Raw genomic sequence first — 20,105 nt, 5'->3', positions numbered from 1 at the left:
GGATCATAGTGAATACAGATTATTTAATTAACAAACACAAAAGGAATGCACACATAGGCAGTTCTTTCACTTCTGAAACTATAGACAAGCTATATGATTTCAGGATGATGCAAATGACATTCTTGAAGAATCCGTTTAACTTTGGCAGAGCTTTAAAGCCAGAATATAAATTTCTATCTGCTTAAATCTTTCTGATCAGAACTTTTAGGGATCACTGAACATGTACTTGAAAATCATTATTCCTTATCTAAGTTGTCTGTAGGGGCTTTTTATGCCCATGGGTTTTAAAAGGAAATTTGAGGTAGGAGAGGAGTTAGAAAGCTTGCAGTTAACAGCTTGAAAGTTGTATCCATATTTGTAGGGGTAAAATCCACAGATATTTCAGAAACTTCATTTGACCCATAGTTTCAGGTTTCTTCCTTGAAAAACCTTTCTTTGTAGTTACTTGTAAAGAAAAAAAAAAAAAAAGTAAACTGATTTGAGTTTCTCCTGTTCTTGATTATCCACTTTCTGATGGTAATAAAGGTGTGAAATGGTCCAAGAGTAGGTGAAAGAAAATTGGCTAACTCATTAATTAGATAAGTGGTACCAAATAAATTGAAGAATAGTATTAGCTTTGATTTGTTCTTGAAAACACATACATCTCTTGAAATTCTGGAAAGTTTCAAAGAATCCATTATTTCGTATCTCAGTATTAACATGAAGTCTAAGGTCTTTAATTAATAAGAATTAAAAACAGGTTGAAATAATCTGGCCAAAAAGTAGTGAAAAATCTATACGAATTCAGAAAAAAATATTGCGAACAAGAGGCAGTGTAAAGATAGAAACCATATGATTGAGAACAGATTGGAACCATCTATGAATGGGATCTTGTAAAGAAAAGCAAACAACCTTATAATTAGAGCTAATCAAGGTACAATAAAGCAAGTAGGTGATGCCATAGTGCAAAGAGTAATGGACTTAGAAGTTAGGAAGATTCATCCTGTTGAGTTCAAATCTGGTCCCAGACACTTATAGCCTGACAACTAATCTTATTTACCTTCTTTTCTCATCTGTAAAATAAACTGGAGAAGAAAATGGAAAACCTCTTCAATATCTTTGCCAAGAAAACCCTAAATGGGGTTACAAAGAGCTGAATATAACTAAACCAATTGAACCACAGCACAGTAAATTAGTAGTGATTACTTGAACATAAAAAAGTAGCCAAGGTGAATTTAGCTAAAGAAAATACCAATAACATATAAAAAGGTACCAATAATATAAGAAACTATTGTTTATTTTGACTATTTTTATCCATTGTCTGATATCTCGTAGAAGTTGTTTTCTAAGAATCATTCTAGATTTGTACTTATAAGCCAGTCAAAAGTTTAGAATTGTACATTTGTCTTCCATGGACAATTCAGATGAGTACCAGATGTGGTGTACTTATTCCATTTTTAGTCTAGATTACAACATTTTTATTCTTAAATATGCTTAATATCTTTAAATATGCTATCAGTCATTTTAGGAGAGCAAAGTGGTAAAGTTATCAAGCAATTTCAACTCACATTGTTAGAAAAGAATGGTCATAAGCAATATTTTTTTTTTTTTTTTTTTGTGTGAATATAATTTTCTTGTTGCACAATAAACATTAGAATCCGAAGGTACATGCAACCTGGGCAGACAGATATTAGTGCTAACAATTTACATTCCCCTCCCAGTGTTTCTTCTCTGGGTGTATCTACCTCTGTCCATCATTGATCAACTGGAAGTGAGTTGGATCTTCTTTATGTTGAAGATTTCCACTTCCATCAGAATACATCCTCATACAGTATCGTTGTTGAAGTATACAGTGATCTTCTGGTTCTGCTCATTTCACTCAGCATCAGTTGATTTAAGTCTCTCCAACCCTCTCTGTATTCCTCCTGCTGGTCATTTCTTACTGAGCAATAATATTCCATAACTTTCATATACCACAATTTACCCAACCATTCTCCAACTGATGGACATCCATTCATCTTCCAGTTTCTAGCTACAACAAAAAGAGCTGCCACAAACATTTTGGCACATATATGTCTCTTTCCGCTCTTTAGTATTTCTTTGGGATATAATCCCAGTAGTAGCGCTGCTGGGTCAAAGGGTATGCACAGTTTGATAACTTTTTGGGCATAATTCCAGATTGCTCTCCAGAATGGCTGGATTCTTTCACAACTCCACCAGCAATGTATTAGTGTCCCAATTTCCCCACATCCCCTCCAACATTTGTCATTATTTGTTCCTGTCATCTTAGCCAATCTGACAGGTGTGTAGTGGTATCTCAGAGTGGTCTTAATTTGCATTTCTCTGATCAGTAGTGATTTGGAACACTCTTTCATGTGAGTGGATATAGTTTCAATTTCTTCCTCTGAGAATTGTCTGTTCATATCCTTTGCCCATTTATCAATTGGAGAATGGTTTGGTTTCTTATAAATTATGGTCAGTTCTCTATATATTTTGGAAATGAGACCTTTGTCAGAACCTTTGTTTTTAAAAATATTTTCCCAATTTGTTACTTCCCTTCTAATCTTGTTTGCATTAGTATTATTTGTACAGAAACTTTTTAGTTTGATGTAATCAAAATCTTCTATTTTGTGATCAATAATGATCTCTAGTTCTCCTCTGGTCATAAATTCCTTCCTCCTCCACAAGTCTGAGAGGTAGATTATCCTCTGTTCCTCTAATCTATTTATTATCTCCCTCTTTATGCCTAAATCATGGACCCATTTTGATCTTATCTTGGTATATGGTGTTAAGTGTGGATCCATATCTAATTTCTGCCATACTAATTTCCAGTTTTCCCAACAGTTTTTTCCGAATAATGAATTTTTATCCCTAATGTTGGAATCTTTGGGTTTGTCAAAGATTAGATTGCTATAGATGTACCCTTTTTTGTCCTTTGTATCTAATCTGTTCCACTGATCTACCGGTCTATTTCTTAGCCAATACCAAATGGTTTTGGTGACTGCTGCTATATAATATAGCTTTAGATCAGGTACACTTGGTCATAAGCAATATTGATGGGAATAGAGACTGGACATGTAATTTCACTGATGGAGGAAACTCCTAGTAGTATAAGTTGGTACCTTCTCAGCAACTTCTAGACTTAGAGAGATTCTTAGAGCACTAAGAGATTAACTGATTTACTAAGAGTCATGGCCACCATTTGTCAGAAGTGGGATTCAAATGAACTGGATCTTCCTGATTTCAAACCCGCTTGTCTTTTACCTCATGCTGCCTCTCAACAACTCACCTTGATATATAGCATTTTAATGATTACAAAATACTTCTCATAACTTTTGTTAAGTAGGTAGTAAAAATATTTTGATACTCACTTTATAACTGAGAAAAGTGAAGTTAACTGTGTGGCTTGTTTAGAATCACATAGCAAGTAACAAAAGCTAAGACTGAAACCCAGATCTCCTGACTTCAAGGCCAGTGCCTTATCTTATCCATTAACCTGGCTTCCCTGGGAGGGAGAAAAAGGGGTGGAAGATAATGGCAAAACACTTGGATTTGCTTTTGTTCAATTGATTTGCCATATGCTTACAACTTGGCAGTTTGTTTGTGCCTCCATTCTTGGAGCATTATTGTAAGAACACAGCACATTGTGGCCAGCAAATTAATGTATGATTCTAATGCAGGGGACACAGTTGCCAAAGGTCTCCTAGGGAGAATATTCTTGGCTGGTTTTCTATTTTGTTTGGTTTTGTGTGTGCCTGAATCAGATTATCTCCTACTTCTAATCAGGATTTCCTTTTAAAGTAGCTTCATTATAACTATAGCAAATTATCTAATAATGTCAGTCATTTATCAGTATACCTATTTACTCTTTTTTTTTTTTTTCTGACTGTGGCAATTGCAAATACATACTGAAGTTATTTTCTTCTAATGCTTCTCTTTGAAATGCTTATCTGGAGTTCAGATTGAAAGTAAATCAAAATATAAGACACTGGAGCAGAGGGAAGGGGGGAAAGTCTCTGGTCCTCCGAGATATAAATTCCATTCTGTTATTTTATAATTATCTCTAATTTTAATAAATCACAATGTTTCATTTGATATTTTTAAATAAAAAAGTCAATGGTTTTTTTGCCCATTGGTCTTCCTTTTTTTGATCTGGAATGTTCATCCTTTGAATCTCTCATTGAAATCCTTTTCTTCCTTAACATTTATTAATGGCATGATGAAAACAATCCTGAGAAGGGAAAGTCAGAATACTTAAGTTTGAAAGTAGGCAAAGCCTGAAGCTTCTCTTGGCTTTTGTTTTCTTATGTGAAAAAGTAGGAGGTTGGGTTTGATGGTCTCTAAGGTTCCTTGATGCTCTAAAATTCTATCAAATTCAGTCTTCATTGTGAAGCTTCTATGGTCTGCCTTTTGGATGTAATCTCTCCCTCATTTTGAACTTTTATAGGCCTTCTCTGTACCTCTCCTATGGCACATATAATTTTCTTTGTATTATTTTATTTTTATTATTTCCTTGTCTTACTATCCTTAAAGGAGCCCCTTTGGTATAGTGAATAATTTTGGATTTCTCCAGTGACCCAGGTTCCAATTTTCGCACAAATTTTAAATAAAATTTTAGGTAAGTCACTAACCTTCTTCAAGCCTAATTTTCTTCATCTGCAAAATAGGGATATAATACCACACATGATTGCATTTTGTAAAACTTAAAGTTCTATAGAAATATGTTATTGTTAAATTATAAGAGTGTCAAATCCAAAGACTTGAGAGAGAACATTCTATGGAGAAAAGAGAACTAGCTTTAAAATGAGAACATGTGAGTTCAAATCGTAATTCTATCATCTCCTATTTTGTGTGACCATGAACAAATTGCTTCCTTTTCTGTCTCCAGTCATTCCTCTATAAAGTGAGAGAATTAGACTTGATGACTGATTTAGACTGTCAGTTTTCAACCTATGATCTTGTTAGTCAGTAAACATTTATTAAGCACCTACTAGGTGAGGATACAAGAAAGGCTCCCTTTCCCCCCCAAAAAAAAAAAATTTCTCTGTCAAGGAACACACAGGCTAATGGTAATAACAGGTAAACTATGTGCAAAGTATAAGTAGGATAAATGGAAGGTAATAACAGAGGGAGGGGACTAGAATTTAGAGGGATCATGAGGGGCTGTTTTGTGGAAAGTGAGATTTCCACTGGGACTTTATGGAAACCAGGAAGCCTAAGAGGTAGAAATGAGGAGAGAGAAAATTCCAGCCATGAGAGGACAACCAACGAAAATATTGAATTAGGATATAAAGTATATTTATGTGGGGAAAATCAAGGCCAATGCCACAAGATCCCAGAATAAACATGCAGGGATTATTAAAGTGTTACAAGACTGAAAAAAGAGGGAGAGGCAAGATTATGATGGGCTTTAAATGTCAAAGGATTTTATATTTTATATAGAAGGTGATAGAAGCCATTGAAGTTTATTGAGTAGAGAAGTGACAGGTCCCCAGACCTGAGTTTTAAGAGCATTGATTTGACAGCTCATGAACGTTTGACAGTTGGAAAAGACTTAAGGCAGGATTTGAGATCAATCAAATGGCTATTAGAGTAATTCAGGAATGAGGTTATAAAAGCCTGTATAAGGGTTGTGATAGTGTCAGAAGAGGGAAGGGAGTGTGTTCAAGAGATGTTCATAAGGCAAAAATCAATTGAACCTGTCTATAAGTTGGATTTTAGGGTGGTGAGAGAGTGAAGAGTAAAGTATGACAGGTTAGGAGCCTGGGTGCCTGGGTGTATACTGGTGCCTTCAGTTGTAACAGGGAAATTCAGAAGAGGAGACTATATATTCAGAAAAATAATGAATTCAATTCTGAAGATATTAGTTTAAGATGTTCATGGAATATCTGGTTTGACATATCCCAGTAGCCAAGTAAAGATACAGATTTAAAGATCTGCTGAAAGATTAGCGCTAGATAAGAGATTTGAGAATAATTAACCTAGAGATGATAATTGAATCCTTGAAAATTGATCCGATCTAATGTAGAAGAGAGGGAAGAATAATAAACATATAAAATCTGCTATGTGCCATATACTATGCCAAACCAATATTATCTTATTTGAATCTTCAAAAAATCCTGCAATGTGGATGCCATTGTTATCCTTACTTACAGTTGGGAAACTTAGGCAAACCAAGATTAAATAACTTACCAAGGGTCACATAGCTGTCTGAGGCCAAATTTGAACTCAGGTTCAGTATTCTATCCAGTGCTTTTAATGGGAAGAAAAAGAAAAAAAATCAGGACTGAACCTTGTGAGATACCCACAGTTAGTGGGTATGATCTAAATAAAAATTCAAGAAAGGAAACCAAGAAGGAGTGGTCAGGAAGGTAGGGTAAAAGGTTCAGGTGAACCAAGGTAAGAGTGTCTTAAAAATCTCAAAAGAAGACAGTATCAAGTCATCAAGAGTACCAAAGCTTACAAAGAGGTCAAAGAGGAAGATTTTAGATTTATCAGCTAAGAGATCATTAGTAACTTTGGACAAAGCAGTTTCATTGAATGATGAATTTGGAAGCCAGACTGTATAGAGTTATGAAGAGAATGAGAAGAAAGGAAGTAGAGGCAACTATTGTGGGCACAGATCTCAAAGAGTTTAACCACAAAAGAGAAGAGAGATGTGGGATAATAGCTAATAGAGATGGCTGGATCAAGTGAGAAATGTTTTGTTTTGTTTTATTTTGTTTTTCATCTTTTTAAAGGTTGGAGGAGATGTGAACATGTTTATGGCAACAGTGAAATAGTATACACAGAAAGAGTTAAGACAAGTAAGCATAATAGAGGGGACAATTTGCTAAAGAAAATGAGATGGAATGGCATTCCTTGTGCATGAAGAGAAGTTACCTCTTCTTGTGAGATGGATGTAGAAGAGGAAATGGTAGCAGAAGGAATCTGGATTAGATGGAAGGTAGAAGAGAGAACTCTCAGTGATGCTCTCAATTTTTTTTCCATAAAATATGAGGCAGGATTTTTCCATGAGAGAGTGGGGAGAAATGAACCAGGTTTGAGGGGAGAACTGTCCATGTTAATTGGTAGGAGAATTTAAAACTGACAACTTTAGTTCATGAGAGTCCCTAAATTCTAATTAAACATTCCAGACAAACTGAATTGCCATTTGGTTATTTTCCAGTTCACACAAACCATTTCTCTTTTGTGAGCCAGGAAAGGGTTAAGATGCCAGTTTTTACTGACAGGACCCTCCTAAGTCTGACTCTGAATAACCCAAAAGCAGGCTGTTTGTTGCCAGAGTTTTAAAAATAACAGTGAACTGCTTTTCTGTTTTCCTAAAGTTCTCAAACTCTTAAATCTTTTGTTAACACTGTCAGTGTAAATGATTACAATTTACATATCCCTTTAGTGGGTTTTGATTAGGGTTCCTTTAAAACTGCTTTTACTATTATGTTTCAAATAACAAATTTCACTGAACTGAGTAGATTTTCTTTCTCTCCTTCTCACCCCTTCATCCATTTATCCCTGCTGCAGTCAGGGAAAGAGGAAAGGGGCAAAAAGGGAATGAAACTCTTTTTCTTCTGTGCATTATCTTCCTAGTCCTAGGGAGGCCTTAATTTGGTTGAATTTGTTTAATTTAGTTTACACACACACACACACACACACACACACACACACACACACACACACGCACTTATTTTAACACTGGCATAAGTATGTCACATCTAAAAACCCATGTAAAGTTTATACAATTATATACAATAAAGCAGTTAACATTCATATAGCATATGTTTTACACTCAAGCACTTTTGCAATTGTGTGATCTTAATAACAACAGTCATTATTATATCTCTTTACAAATCAGAAAACTGGGCAGAGATAAAATAATTTGCCATAAATTACATAACTAATATGTAATAATACATACTTAGAACTGAAACAGAGAATGATGGGTTTACCAAATGCAGAGATTGGCTTTTTCACCTCACCTGCCATGTTGCATGCTGTCAGGGGCACCTGGATTCCTCCCAGGCAGGTACTAGACAAAGCTTGCTGAAGAATAGGGTGATGTGCAAAGCTCTCCCTTTGATGGTAGTTTCAGGTGCCAGAATTCAGGTATTACTGACCATGGAGCCTTACCCCAACTCCTTTCCCCACTCCTTCAAGCTGGGTTGGGGAGGTATTTGGGCAAGTTTGTATGGGGTCCTCACAGTTATTGCTGCTCCCCCCATATTTACAGGTGAGGCAGAATTTGAGTTTTCCTACAGTTCTTTAGCATTCTCTTTTCTTAATCTGATATGAGATGAGAAGGATTAGCAAACAGGGGCACTTGGGCTATATCGATATTGTTAGCAATCCACATTACTGAGATACACTCAGGACTCCAGGAAGTGGAGCTTGCTGAGTGATCAGAGTTTGGAGAGGGTCCTTTCATACCTTCTGAGTGCTTTCCCAATGGAACAGAAGAGGACTCTGGACAAGATAGGAGTCATGGAAGGGTTAGCAAAACATTGCTAGTTATCTATTATTTTTTTTTTCTTTTTCACTCCCTTCTTTTAGAATGGGGTAAATTCCTGGAATTATCCCCAATGTCTTAGGAATTTTTTTTCTTATAATCTTAAAATGACTAATTGCAAAATTCTTTAATCATTGCTCTCAAAACCTTGAGAATCTGCTAAAATGTTATTTTAGCAGTTCTATAATTTTAATCACCTACCTTTATTTCTGAAGCTTCCAGCTTGGTCAGAGGTAGGGTCCACAGGAAGGATTCAGGCTTTTTTTCTCTTTTAAGGTGGGAATCAAGAATGTTAAGAAATCTTTCCCAGCATTTTAAAGATAACATAGAACTTTTTTCTTGCTGACTGCATTTTAAATCTTTCTAGGTAGCAAATCTAGCTCACAGAACAAACATGACACAGACATTCAGCCCAGAGACAGACACAGACAAAAATGACATGGAAGAAGATTGTCCCATCTTTGCCAAAAGCCATAAAATTTCTTTGCCAAAAGCCATCTTATAGTACCACATGTTCTTTGGCATCCCTGAGAAGGTGGAAAGGTGGCAAAGATTCCTTAAGAACTTTGCCAAAAATTGCAAGAATTCCAAGTCTGGGCATCCCCAGTCAAGGAAAATTTGTTGAGTGTGGAACCCAAGAAGACCCAGACTAGCCTTCTCCCAGTTGCTTAGGATATCCTAGCTATAGGACTGAGGGAGAAAAAAATGGGGAACTTAACTTGATAAGGAGGAGATGAAGCCAGGGGATATCAGACTCTCCCCATACAAGCCACCAAATGTTGAGGTTCAGAAGACTCCAAAGATTGGGATCATAGACCAGTGTCAGGAGGTATCTCAAAAGAATTTGCAGGTTTGAACCCTTCTCCAAATCAAGGGGCAAAATTTATTGTAATTGTAATGTCACTTGAAGTGGGCTAAGTTGCAAAAGAATTTAGCAAAGAACCAAGAGAAAGAAGATGAATTTGTATGATAAAGAGAAACCAAAGCTTTTATTACTAATTTTAGGGCTTATAGATAGGTTTGAGGGGTGGTTTGTTCACTATTGTCTCACAAACTTGGTTATCACTGACCAGCAGATGATCTATACTGTAGTCAGCAATGCTGGTAGGACTCTCCTAAGGCCAGAAGACTTTAGAATCATTGGCATACAGATTATTGAAACAATAGTGCTCTAAGGTCAGGGGATCTTAGTATTACTGTGATATTTCCCTTAGAAACTGTACCCCTTTCATGACCTCATCACTCCTCATTCAAAAACCTCCAATGCTCCCCTATTGCTTCTTCTGTTTAGAATTTCAAACCTTTTATATCTTGCTCTAATAGCCTACCAAAAAATGAATTTTATAAATCCATGACTCCAGTAGTCCAGTTGCTGTTACAGTATTCATCTATGAAACTTCATTTTCTCTCTCCTTGCCTTTGTACAGGCTTTCCCCATTCATAGAGTATTTTCCCTCATCACTCTGGCAGCCCTGAATCCTGGCTTCAGCTGCCACCTTCTCTCTCTGACCTTTTCTGATCCCTCAGTAATGAATACCTGTCTTGCTCCCAATTAATATGTATATTTTGGATATTTGTATGTATCTGCTATTTCCCCAGATGGAATGTAAGTTACTTCATAGCTAGGGATGTCTTTGTATCACTAATGCCTAGCTTATAATAAAAATATATTGATTGAGTGATCAGATTTGATCCTTACAATAACCCTGAAAGGTAGATGCTGCTATTACTTTCATTTTATATTTGAGGAAACTGAGGCAACCAGAAGTATGGGACTTGTCCAAGATCTGAACCATTTCTGAATTGAAATCTTCCTAGTTTTAGGCTCAACACAATTCACTATACCTCCTAGCCACACAAACAAAAGAATTAGAGTCCACTATTATGTTTGGTTTTTGTTGTTGCTGTTTTTAATTTCCACTTTTTTTAATAAATGAAAACTATTTATGGCAAAAGTTAAAAATCCTGCCATCATTTGGATACTTAGAATTGATAGAGAATCAAAAAATTGTTTCACCTCCACAAAATATATTTTCTTCTTGAATGAGATGAAAATAGATGTGTTGATTTACCTTTTTATGACTAACCAAGTAGATAAAAGGGTTATGTTGCCTCTCAGCAACAGGGATCACATCAAACAGGTGTGAAAGATTTGAAAACAGCCAATAGACTTAGATGTGTAGTGCATGAGGCAAGCAAAAAAGAGACTCTTTGAACCTCTTCCTTTTCTAGTGGCAACTTTATTCCACTGTTATGTTAATGGATTTTTAACATCAATTATCTCCCTTTTTTTCCAATGACCCTTTTTGGTTCCTCAGTCTCAACTATAGTTTCTTAAAAATCACTGGATTTCTGCTCTCTCCTTGGCTTCCATGCTTTTGATAATGATTCCTAAAGCCTAGAAGAGTGATCTAGCTTTTTAATTCCCTTAACAATATTACTATCACAATGAGGCCTCCTCTTAATTTTTTTAATAAAACAAACCTAGTTTCTGTAACCTTCTTTTCAATAATTAAAGTGTAAGAAGCTTGACAGAATTCTTAACTGTCCCATATCTTCAGCTTTATATCATACTAGTAATGTGAGTAAAAAAGCTATACTATAATGGAGGTAACATCAGGTGCTGGAGAATTCCTCCATTTTTTGGATTATGTTATTTCTTTAGTCTAAGACTCTGTTTTATTTATCTTTTTATGATATTTTATGATTTATTGATCTTTTTATGATAACCAAATGTTACCAAAGATTTATTTTTCCTCTTGCCACCCAGAGATACTTTTTCCTTTTTGGTTTTATGACTGAGGATTATGCCTAATTTTTTTTTCTGATAGGTTTTTTAAAATCCCAGTTGTAGTACAATGTATTTCACTTGCTAACGTTTGTCTTATATTTCCTAGTTTCTTCTCTCTTTTAAAAAATTGCTTTTAAGAAGTCTGTGCTTCTTCTTTATGATTTTTTTATGCACCTATCAATTCTTAGTTGGATACAGCCTTTATGACTTAAGCTCCCCAGGACTACAATATCAGAACAAACCGACTTTGAGGTCTTTGACTCCTCTTGGTGAGTTCAAATTTGACCTCAGATGCTTATTTGTAACATGCTGTCGTCTCCAGAAACTGCCAATTGCTCTCTGGTCTAGAGGAGAGACTTCTTCTTCCTCCGGAGAGCCGCCTCAAGTCTGGTCCAGACAAGACTCTCTATCTCTCCAGTGCCGCCCTCTTTTATCCTCCCAGAGAATGGGTGTGGGATAACGCAAGGGCTTCTGGGAAAAATTACTTCAACCAATGAACTTGCTCCTCCTAAGCATGCAAGCTCCTCCCCAGGAGTTCACAAGTAAAACTCCCAGTAAAGGCCGGAACTAGAGAATTGTTAAGTACTGACTTAGCACTTAGTAAGAACCTAATATCTCATTATCTCATTAGCACTTAGTAAGAACCTAACATAATATGTGTTATTATTATCATAAGTTTGCATTTGGAATATGAATCTCACATGTTTTAGTACTTTAGTTCTTCAGTGCATATAATTTGCAATGCTACAGTTCACTATCAGTTAATCAGTCAATAAATATTTATTAAGCATCTACTTTGTAGGGACAGGTAGATGACACAGTGGATAGAGTCAGAAAGATCTGAATTCAGCGTCTGACTCTAGTAAATCACCTAATCTCTATTTGCCTCAGTTTCCTCATCTGTGAGATGGGCATAATAATACCCCCCCAGGAATCAAATGAGATAATAATTTTAAGGTGCTTAGCACAGTGCCTATCATGTAGTAAATGCTAAGTGAAGTTAATGTTTTTTATCACCATCATAATTTGCCAGATATTGAGCTTAAGCAAAATCTATCCATGCCTTCTCATCTTGGGTAACTTTTGCTTATGGTTTTCCCATAACTCCTGCATTTAATATACTGGTAAGCCTTCCTCCAATTGTAAGGAAATTATTAATGGACAACACGGGTTGTCTATCATTCAAAACTACTACATGGCAAACCTGCCTCCCTTTCTAGCCATCCTTCTTATGATTACTTACTCTCTTTTTGTATAGCATTTACACAATTCTTCCTTGATATTACATTACTACTTACTCTCATAAACAGAGTGAAATGACATGTGAAAGGCCATTGCATAGACAGGCATATAATAGCCCTTTTGTAGTTGTTCATACTGGAGAAGGGAGACCTACAAATTCCAGTTCTTCCATGCCATGCTGGAATCAACCCAAGCATCTCATCCCTCTTTTAATGATGAACAACTATCACATTTTCCCCAACTTTATTTTTTTAATAAAGAATTGTGACTTTTTTAAAAAGCAGCATTAGGTGATATTTTATGCTGAAGAATTTTTTTTTTTGGAGGGGGTAGTTTTAAGACTTCTATATTCTGGCATTGATCATGAAGCTGTCGGTTATCCTAGTAATATGTTTCACATGTGCCATGTTAGCCATTGCTTCCCGATGTCAGGAAAGAGCTTCTGCCAACCATTTGTTACACATACATCGCCTTGGTAATGTACCTTGTGCCTGTCACCATAGCAACCCCCTGAGAATGACCTTAGCAGCCACTGGGAGTCATTTTTAAAAAACAAATTATAGCTATAATTAACTTTGTGAATTTACTCTGTGATATAAATTTGTTCAAACCTGGGTGATTTTTTTTAAAAGGTTAAATGAATGGAATAATCTATGCCATCTCCCTTCCTTCTCTCCCATAGCAGCCTTTATTTTGTTCAGGGCTTACAAAATAATGAATGAGTACAATAAGGTTAAGAGATTGTAACTCGTGTATCTTTCTCAGAATGTGACAAATGAAACAGATACACTCCCTCTCTCTTGTCTCTCCAGCAGAGTAGGATGTGTTGTAAACATGAGCTACATACATTTTATCTCTCTCCTGGAGAAATGGGCAATAGAGTTCATTCTATGAAACAGGAGTTCTCTGTCTTTTTCAAAGGGCATGCAAAAACACAGATGGAAGAAAACACTCTGTGGGATGAAAAGTTGTTAACTCTAACCCTACCAGGATTGTCACTTAATTATCCAGCATTTATTAAGCACTTGCTGTGTACCTGGCATATAAAGATGGCTGGGAGGCATAATGGACAGAGTACTGGGCCTGAAATCAGAAAGGTCTGAGTAAAAATCCAACCTCAGGCACTGGCTGCATAACCCTTCACTCTGCCTCAGTTTCTTCATCATTAAAATAATCTGGAGAGAAAAATAGTAAATCACTCCATTATCTTTGCCAAGAAAACCCCAAATGGGGTCATAAATAGTCAGACATGATTGAAACAACTTAGCAACAACAAAATGCACTAGGGATATGTTGTAAAATGGGAGAACTTCAACTTGTAGTAAGATCAGAAAATCAATTCTTAATTCATTGGAGCTATATCATTCAATTTGTGAATGACCAAAAACCAAAATTTGTATCCTAAATAGATTTTCATATCCTTCAATTAATTTTTAAAAATGTATCAAGTATTTGTATTTTTAAAATGTATCAAGTATAAAAAAGTATCAAGCATATATCATGCATTAGTTGTTAAGGTGCTGAGAATATAAATACCAAAGCAAGATTGTTCTCATATCTCAGAAGCTAACATTTTGGAAGGCAACAGGGAGTTTTTCATCTGGGGAAAATGGATTGGATTGTCAATGCCTTTGCAATGACAATTGTAGTTTTCAGATTACTGTTTCCAGAGAAAGAGATAGAAAAGGAAAGGGAGAAGCAGGGAGGTCAGTACACATATGGCAGGAGACTGGGAATGAAATGCACGAGTGGGCCCTAACTGAATGGAATGTGAAATATGGTCTGGGGCTTGGCTAGATAGAGTGGGTTAGGTGAGTTTGTTTTAACTCACCAATCAGGACACCTGAAAATGGATTTCTAAATCCTTCTGTCACACTTCTAGATTGTTTTCACAATTACAATGAAATCTTGTGATGAGGTATTGTGAATGGAAGCCTCTGGATTCTCACTTTTTACAAAAGACCATTATATAATTAGAATGTAGAGATGTTCTCTTTTGACATATTAGACTGGAATCCTATTTTAAATACTAAATTTATTTGCCTCTTTATGGACATATAATTGCACTATATCTGAAAACACATAGGGTGATCATCCAGTTGAAGAAAAAAATGTTTTTGTCAGGAATCTGAGGACTTGCCCAAAGGCTTATGAAGTATACAACTAAATTACCCAACTAAAACAAAATATATTTTATTTGTTCATTTGATGTTTGGATTTATTTTATTAAATACTAAGTATCTATTCTAGGGTATTACTTTGCCAGCTGTCTGCAAATTTAGTTCTAAGAGGGATATTAAGTTTATGGAACAGCACAATGATTTGGTCTTGGAGTCTGAAAGGTATTTGTTCCACCTATTGCCTTGTGAATCTGGGCAAGCCATTTGAACTCTACATGACTCCTTAGAATTAAACAACTAAGTTATAGATGAGCAATTGTCTTGGTGAAATAGTTCTTTTTTTTATACCAGGAGTTCCCTCCATTGACAAAATTATAGCTCCTTCAAGTATTAAGTCAGAGATCTTTAAAGGAGGTTAAGACTATAATCACACATTCTTTTAGCACACTTCCCAAATACCAAAGCATTGTTAAAAGACCTAGAGTGTTGAATATAAAATTTTCATGTTAAAAGACCTAGAGGGCTGAACTTTTATCAAATTTGTATGTTGTTCAGTATTTCATAGGTCAGACAGCTACTCTGCTATCCTACCGAGATGCAGGAGGGAAAAAAAATTAGGTTTCTTGCAAATTGGTCCTTTACATTTTGGAACGTCTCAGACAGACAGATGACTTAAATCATGATTTCATATTTATAGATAGGCATGATTTATTTTATTTTTATTTATTTATTTAAAGTCAGGAATTAAAATCAGGTACCATGTATAAATCCATGTTCCTTAGGAATGCATTTTCTCTTACTGAGCTGAGATTGAGATTGACCAAGATTCCCAGGCTTCACTGTGACAAAATGATGCCCCACTTAATGTGCTTTTCTTCTGTAAATCCCATGCACAATTGAATATCATTGCTTGTTAAAAGAGGAGTATCAAAGGGTAGTCTGTGGATTCACATATTAGTAGAGTCTTTGTGAAACTAAGTCAGTGCATGAATACACAAGTTCATGGAGCAAAAGAATGATTTAACCAATGACCAAAGAATATCAGGTAAAACAACATTGAAATATGTCAAGACTCCCTCATTAGTGCAGTAATCAGTTTTGATTTCAAAAGACTAATAGCAAAACTTACTTCCCTTCTTTAAGCAACAAAGTAGTGAACTCTACCTGCAAAATGAACCTTGTCAGACCTGGTTGATGTATCGATTTGTTATATCTAACTGTGCTTCTTTGTTATAAGGAAGGATTTTATTGAAGGCTTAGTGAGAAAGATAGATAGAAACACTCTTTGAGATGTGACAATAATGTTTTTAAATAGAACAACAATAAAACATTTGTTTTTTAAAAAAGAAATTTAATGTCAAGCTTTTTGCTCACCACAAAAAGAATTCTTGCTTTTCAAAAAACTCAACATCCCAGATGTAACAGTAGTTCCCAGTGTAATAAGTTAAGTAAGTAACCATTGATTATCCATTGTAGCAAATAGATTTCAGTGTAAACTTTCCAGTATAATTTCAAATTTATTTAATTTCTGACAGGCTTGTTCTTTGTACAGTATGTAGCTGAATATATGCAGCACAGGTTTCAAAATGGATTTTTGTTTTAGCTTTTCAAAATAAAATCAACACATGAAAAACTGGAAAATTTCTCAGGTTTTCTAAATCTATTAATACTGTGACTCATATTTTTGTCCACTTTGTAAATGTGACATGTGAGAAAAACCCTAGCTACTGAGAAGCATAGGAATTAGAAGAGAAACTCCTTGAGGACAGGGATTACTTTTGCCTCTTTTTGTACAATTCCTTAGTATAGTATTTGCTTAATAGATTATTAATTGATTGACTTTTGTGCTTAAAGGGAATCTATGTCATATACTTTGGAAAATCTTCAAAACCAAATACTGTGTCCCAGTTATACCTATCAATACATAAAGACCACATTCTGAGACAGTGCCCATTGTTCCAAATCTAAAGTGCCATCTCTACCCTTACATTTCTTTCACCCTATTTCCTATCCTCCCTCCCCATCTGAAATCTCCATTTGCTCTCATATTTAAAGGAATTATACTGCTTCAAAGTAATCAGAGGAGTATAAACTGCTATCTTAAGAAACATTCACTTGTTCGAGGTTAGACCCAAAAGAATAATAATTAGTTGCCTAGGAGAAGTCATTGAATGATACTGTAGAACAGTGGTCCTCAAACTTTTTAAATAGGAGGCCAGTTCACTGTCCCTCAGACTGTTGGAGGGCCGGACTAGAGTAAAAACAAAAACTCACACTCTGTCTCCGCCCCTCAGCCCATTTGCCATAACCCAGAGGACAGCAAAAACGTCCTCAGCAGGCCGTATCTGGGCCGCAGGCCGTAGATTGAGAACCCCTGCTATAGAAGATTGGATCTATGATTTCCAAAAGTATAGGGAAACCTGGATCTGTCCCCATGAGGATCCTGTCTCTACAACTTCTCTATAACTTATACATTTAGAGAGTGCTCCCTATGAATAATGGATTTCAAAAAGGGGATCTCATTGGAGTAGCTAAGTAGTGCAGTGGATAGAGCACCAGCCCGGGAGAATTCAGGAGAACCTGAATTCAGATCCAGACACTTAATGCTTCCTAGCTATGTGACCCTGAAGAAGTCACTTAATTGCCTCACACAACTAAATGAATGAATAAAAACAAAAAGGATTATTTTCTTTCCCCTCTGTAGTCAGAGAAGCACCTGTGTTATAGTGGCTAAAGAGTTAGCCTAGGAGCAAGGAAGACCCCAGTTTAAGTCCTACCCCTGACAGATACTATCATGTGATCCTGAACAAGTCATTTAACCTTTTAGTGCCTTTGGAACTTTATTGTTAAGTTGCAGAGAAGTCTGAGTTAGTAGAGTTTTCATATCTTAGATTTCTCTGTGGAAATGAAACCCAGGTCCAGTCTTATTCTTTCATTAATAGGAACTTATTCCTTCCTTTGAGGGACTGAAGTTGATCAGAAAGTAAGTGTAATGCTTTAATGGAACACTTTAAAATCTTCTTAGCAAGTAAAAATATATTAAGAATTTCCATACTGCAAAAAGGATATGATCCTTATTCCAAGAATGTCATTTAATATAGATTTCATTTGAGCAAGTTGCCTGATTTTTCTGGGCTTTTATTTTTCATCTATAAACTAAGATGGACTTAGGGATTGATAATGATCCCTTCCAAATCTAAGATCTAAAATCCTCTGATGAGGGTGTCTTTTAAAATCTCTTTCAATCTCCGAATTCTGTGAGTTGACAGATTCTTAATGCTTCAAGATATGATACTGCAAAACAGAAGAGTATTTAAGGATTTATATCATTCCTCTACTCATTCCCAAACAATTTCATGAATATGGGCGGGAGGGAAGAGAGGAAAGCAATGTGATAGCTATAAAAGCTATACTAAAACTATGTTTCTGTGTAGAGATTAAAAATTCTTTATAAGACAGCTCAATGTCCATAGTATTTTCACTGGTATTATTTATGTATTTTACTTCCATAACTTGAAAGGACTTGTAGTTCTTTCTATTCTAAATCTCAAATCACTAGGGTTTGTTTATTGGTTTTAGCTATTCTGTTTTTGGTTTAAGACTTATTTGTGATTTTCTTTTTTAAAATAATAGTTTTGATTTTTTTTTTTACATCTCAAAATACTTGCTATGCAAAGATAGTTTTCAACATCCACCCTTGCAAAACCTTGTGTTCCAAATGTTTCTCCCTTCCTCCTCCCCCTCTCCTAGACAACAAGTAATCCAATATAGATTTTAAAATGTGCAATTTTTCTAAACACATTTCCTTAATTTCCAAAATAAGTTAAGTATTTTAAAATTATGAATCTTAAAATTTTAGAGCCCACATCCAGGAACTGTGGGGGGAAAGTGACCTCTTCAAAAAGAAAAAGACAATCTAAATGCATCATTGTCTTCCTAGGACCTAAGAAAATTATATTAATTTTGGAGTTACTTAGGTACCATTTAGAATGGTGTACCTGTATTTTGTACTTCCTCAGAATACCTCCAGTTATAACAAGTGATATCCTTTAAAACTCAATTTAATTTAATTTACAATTAATTTTCATTCATTTTAATTTAATAAATGTATATAATAGAGCACTTTGGAGTATGTAGAAGAAACATGGAGGGGTCATAGAATCAAATGAATTCCACTAGATGATGCTTCTGTCCCAAAAGGATTCATTACAGTGCTATAAGTATATTAGCTGCTATCCTAAGAGTTTCATATCAACAGTGTGTTTTCTTAAGTATCCAGTTTTACATGAAGAGCAACTTTTACATTAGAGAATATTGAATTAAGAATTTGTGTCCTTTTGGGAGATAATAAGGTTTATCCAAAGGAAATTACTCTAGTATCCTGCAGATAGACTAGCTAGTATTCATTCAGTTTTGTCAACTTTCGCAATCAGTGGTGAAAATAACAATTATAGATGAAATCCACAAATAATCCAAAAAACACATTAGCTTTATCTTCTTCTGCATCCCAACCCCCTACCAGAGCTGCTAACTAGCAAAGAAGTGAGGTGATTTCATTTTAATTTCCTGTTTCCTCTCCTCCTTGAATCACATCTGAATTTGTCCCAATAAGTAATAAAATAGTCCAAAGGTGACAAGAGGAAGGAGACAAAATATGAAAACTGGGTAATTACAAACTGTATTATTTATCCTCCTAATAACTGCAAGTTTTTTCTTTCCTTTATACTTCTCAGATATCCCTTCTTTCTTCTCAGCTCTCTCTTCATTTTTTTCTTCCTCCCATCTTTGTCTTCCCACCCTTTCTCTTAATAGAATTTGGTATTATGGTGTCATTGATATCACTATTGTTTCTTCCCACCTGTAGCTATCTTAACGACTTGGACCGTGTAGCAGATCCTGCCTATTTGCCTACTCAACAAGATGTCCTTAGAGTTCGAGTCCCCACTACAGGGATCATTGAATATCCCTTTGATTTACAAAGCGTCATTTTCAGGTAGTAATCTAGTCCCTAAAACCCATTTTCTAATTATGTCATGTGTACAATGAAAATTTGTAAAATGAAAATGAAAATGAAAGCTTGTGTAGGTCTAACTGTGAATTTATTTTAAACTGTCCTTTAATTATCATTATGATTCTGGTAATTAAAATAATCTTTTCTTTTTTACTTTGCTTTATTAATCTGTCAATAGAGAAAATTTTGTTTATAAAGATTTTCATATTGGCTTTCCTCAACTTTATTTCTGTTACCAAATACAGGACTTTTGACAAAGATAATCTTGATTAAAACAACCTCATGGTTTATTGGATACCTCCATGAAGGGAGAAATAGAAGAAAGTTTATGTTTGTAGGAAGTGGAATTAAACTCAATTGGATAAATATTGATTCTGTTCTTATATAAATTCATATTAGCTGTTGAGCAACTTGCCCATTATTGGAAGTACATAAGCTGTGTTTGATGCTTTTATGAGG

General features: G+C 35.3%; 1 protein-coding gene across 2 annotated transcripts in view; it reads left to right on the top strand.

The window, feature by feature from the left end:
- The window catches only part of LOC141550000 (guanine nucleotide-binding protein G(q) subunit alpha), a 396,434-nt gene that overhangs the window by 285,170 nt on the left and 91,159 nt on the right, over positions 1–20,105 (top strand). For both annotated transcript variants that reach the window (XM_074280106.1, XM_074280107.1), the window contains exon 4: positions 19,500–19,628. In XM_074280106.1, the coding sequence (XP_074136207.1) occupies positions 19,500–19,628 (129 nt within the window). The remainder of the gene's footprint in view (positions 1–19,499; positions 19,629–20,105) is intronic.

This window comes from Sminthopsis crassicaudata, chromosome 1, assembly GCF_048593235.1.
Source record: "Sminthopsis crassicaudata isolate SCR6 chromosome 1, ASM4859323v1, whole genome shotgun sequence".
Taxonomy (NCBI): domain Eukaryota; kingdom Metazoa; phylum Chordata; class Mammalia; order Dasyuromorphia; family Dasyuridae; genus Sminthopsis; species Sminthopsis crassicaudata.
The sequence above is the reverse complement of the archived record's forward strand: the minus strand, read 5'-3'. Positions and strand labels throughout refer to the sequence as shown.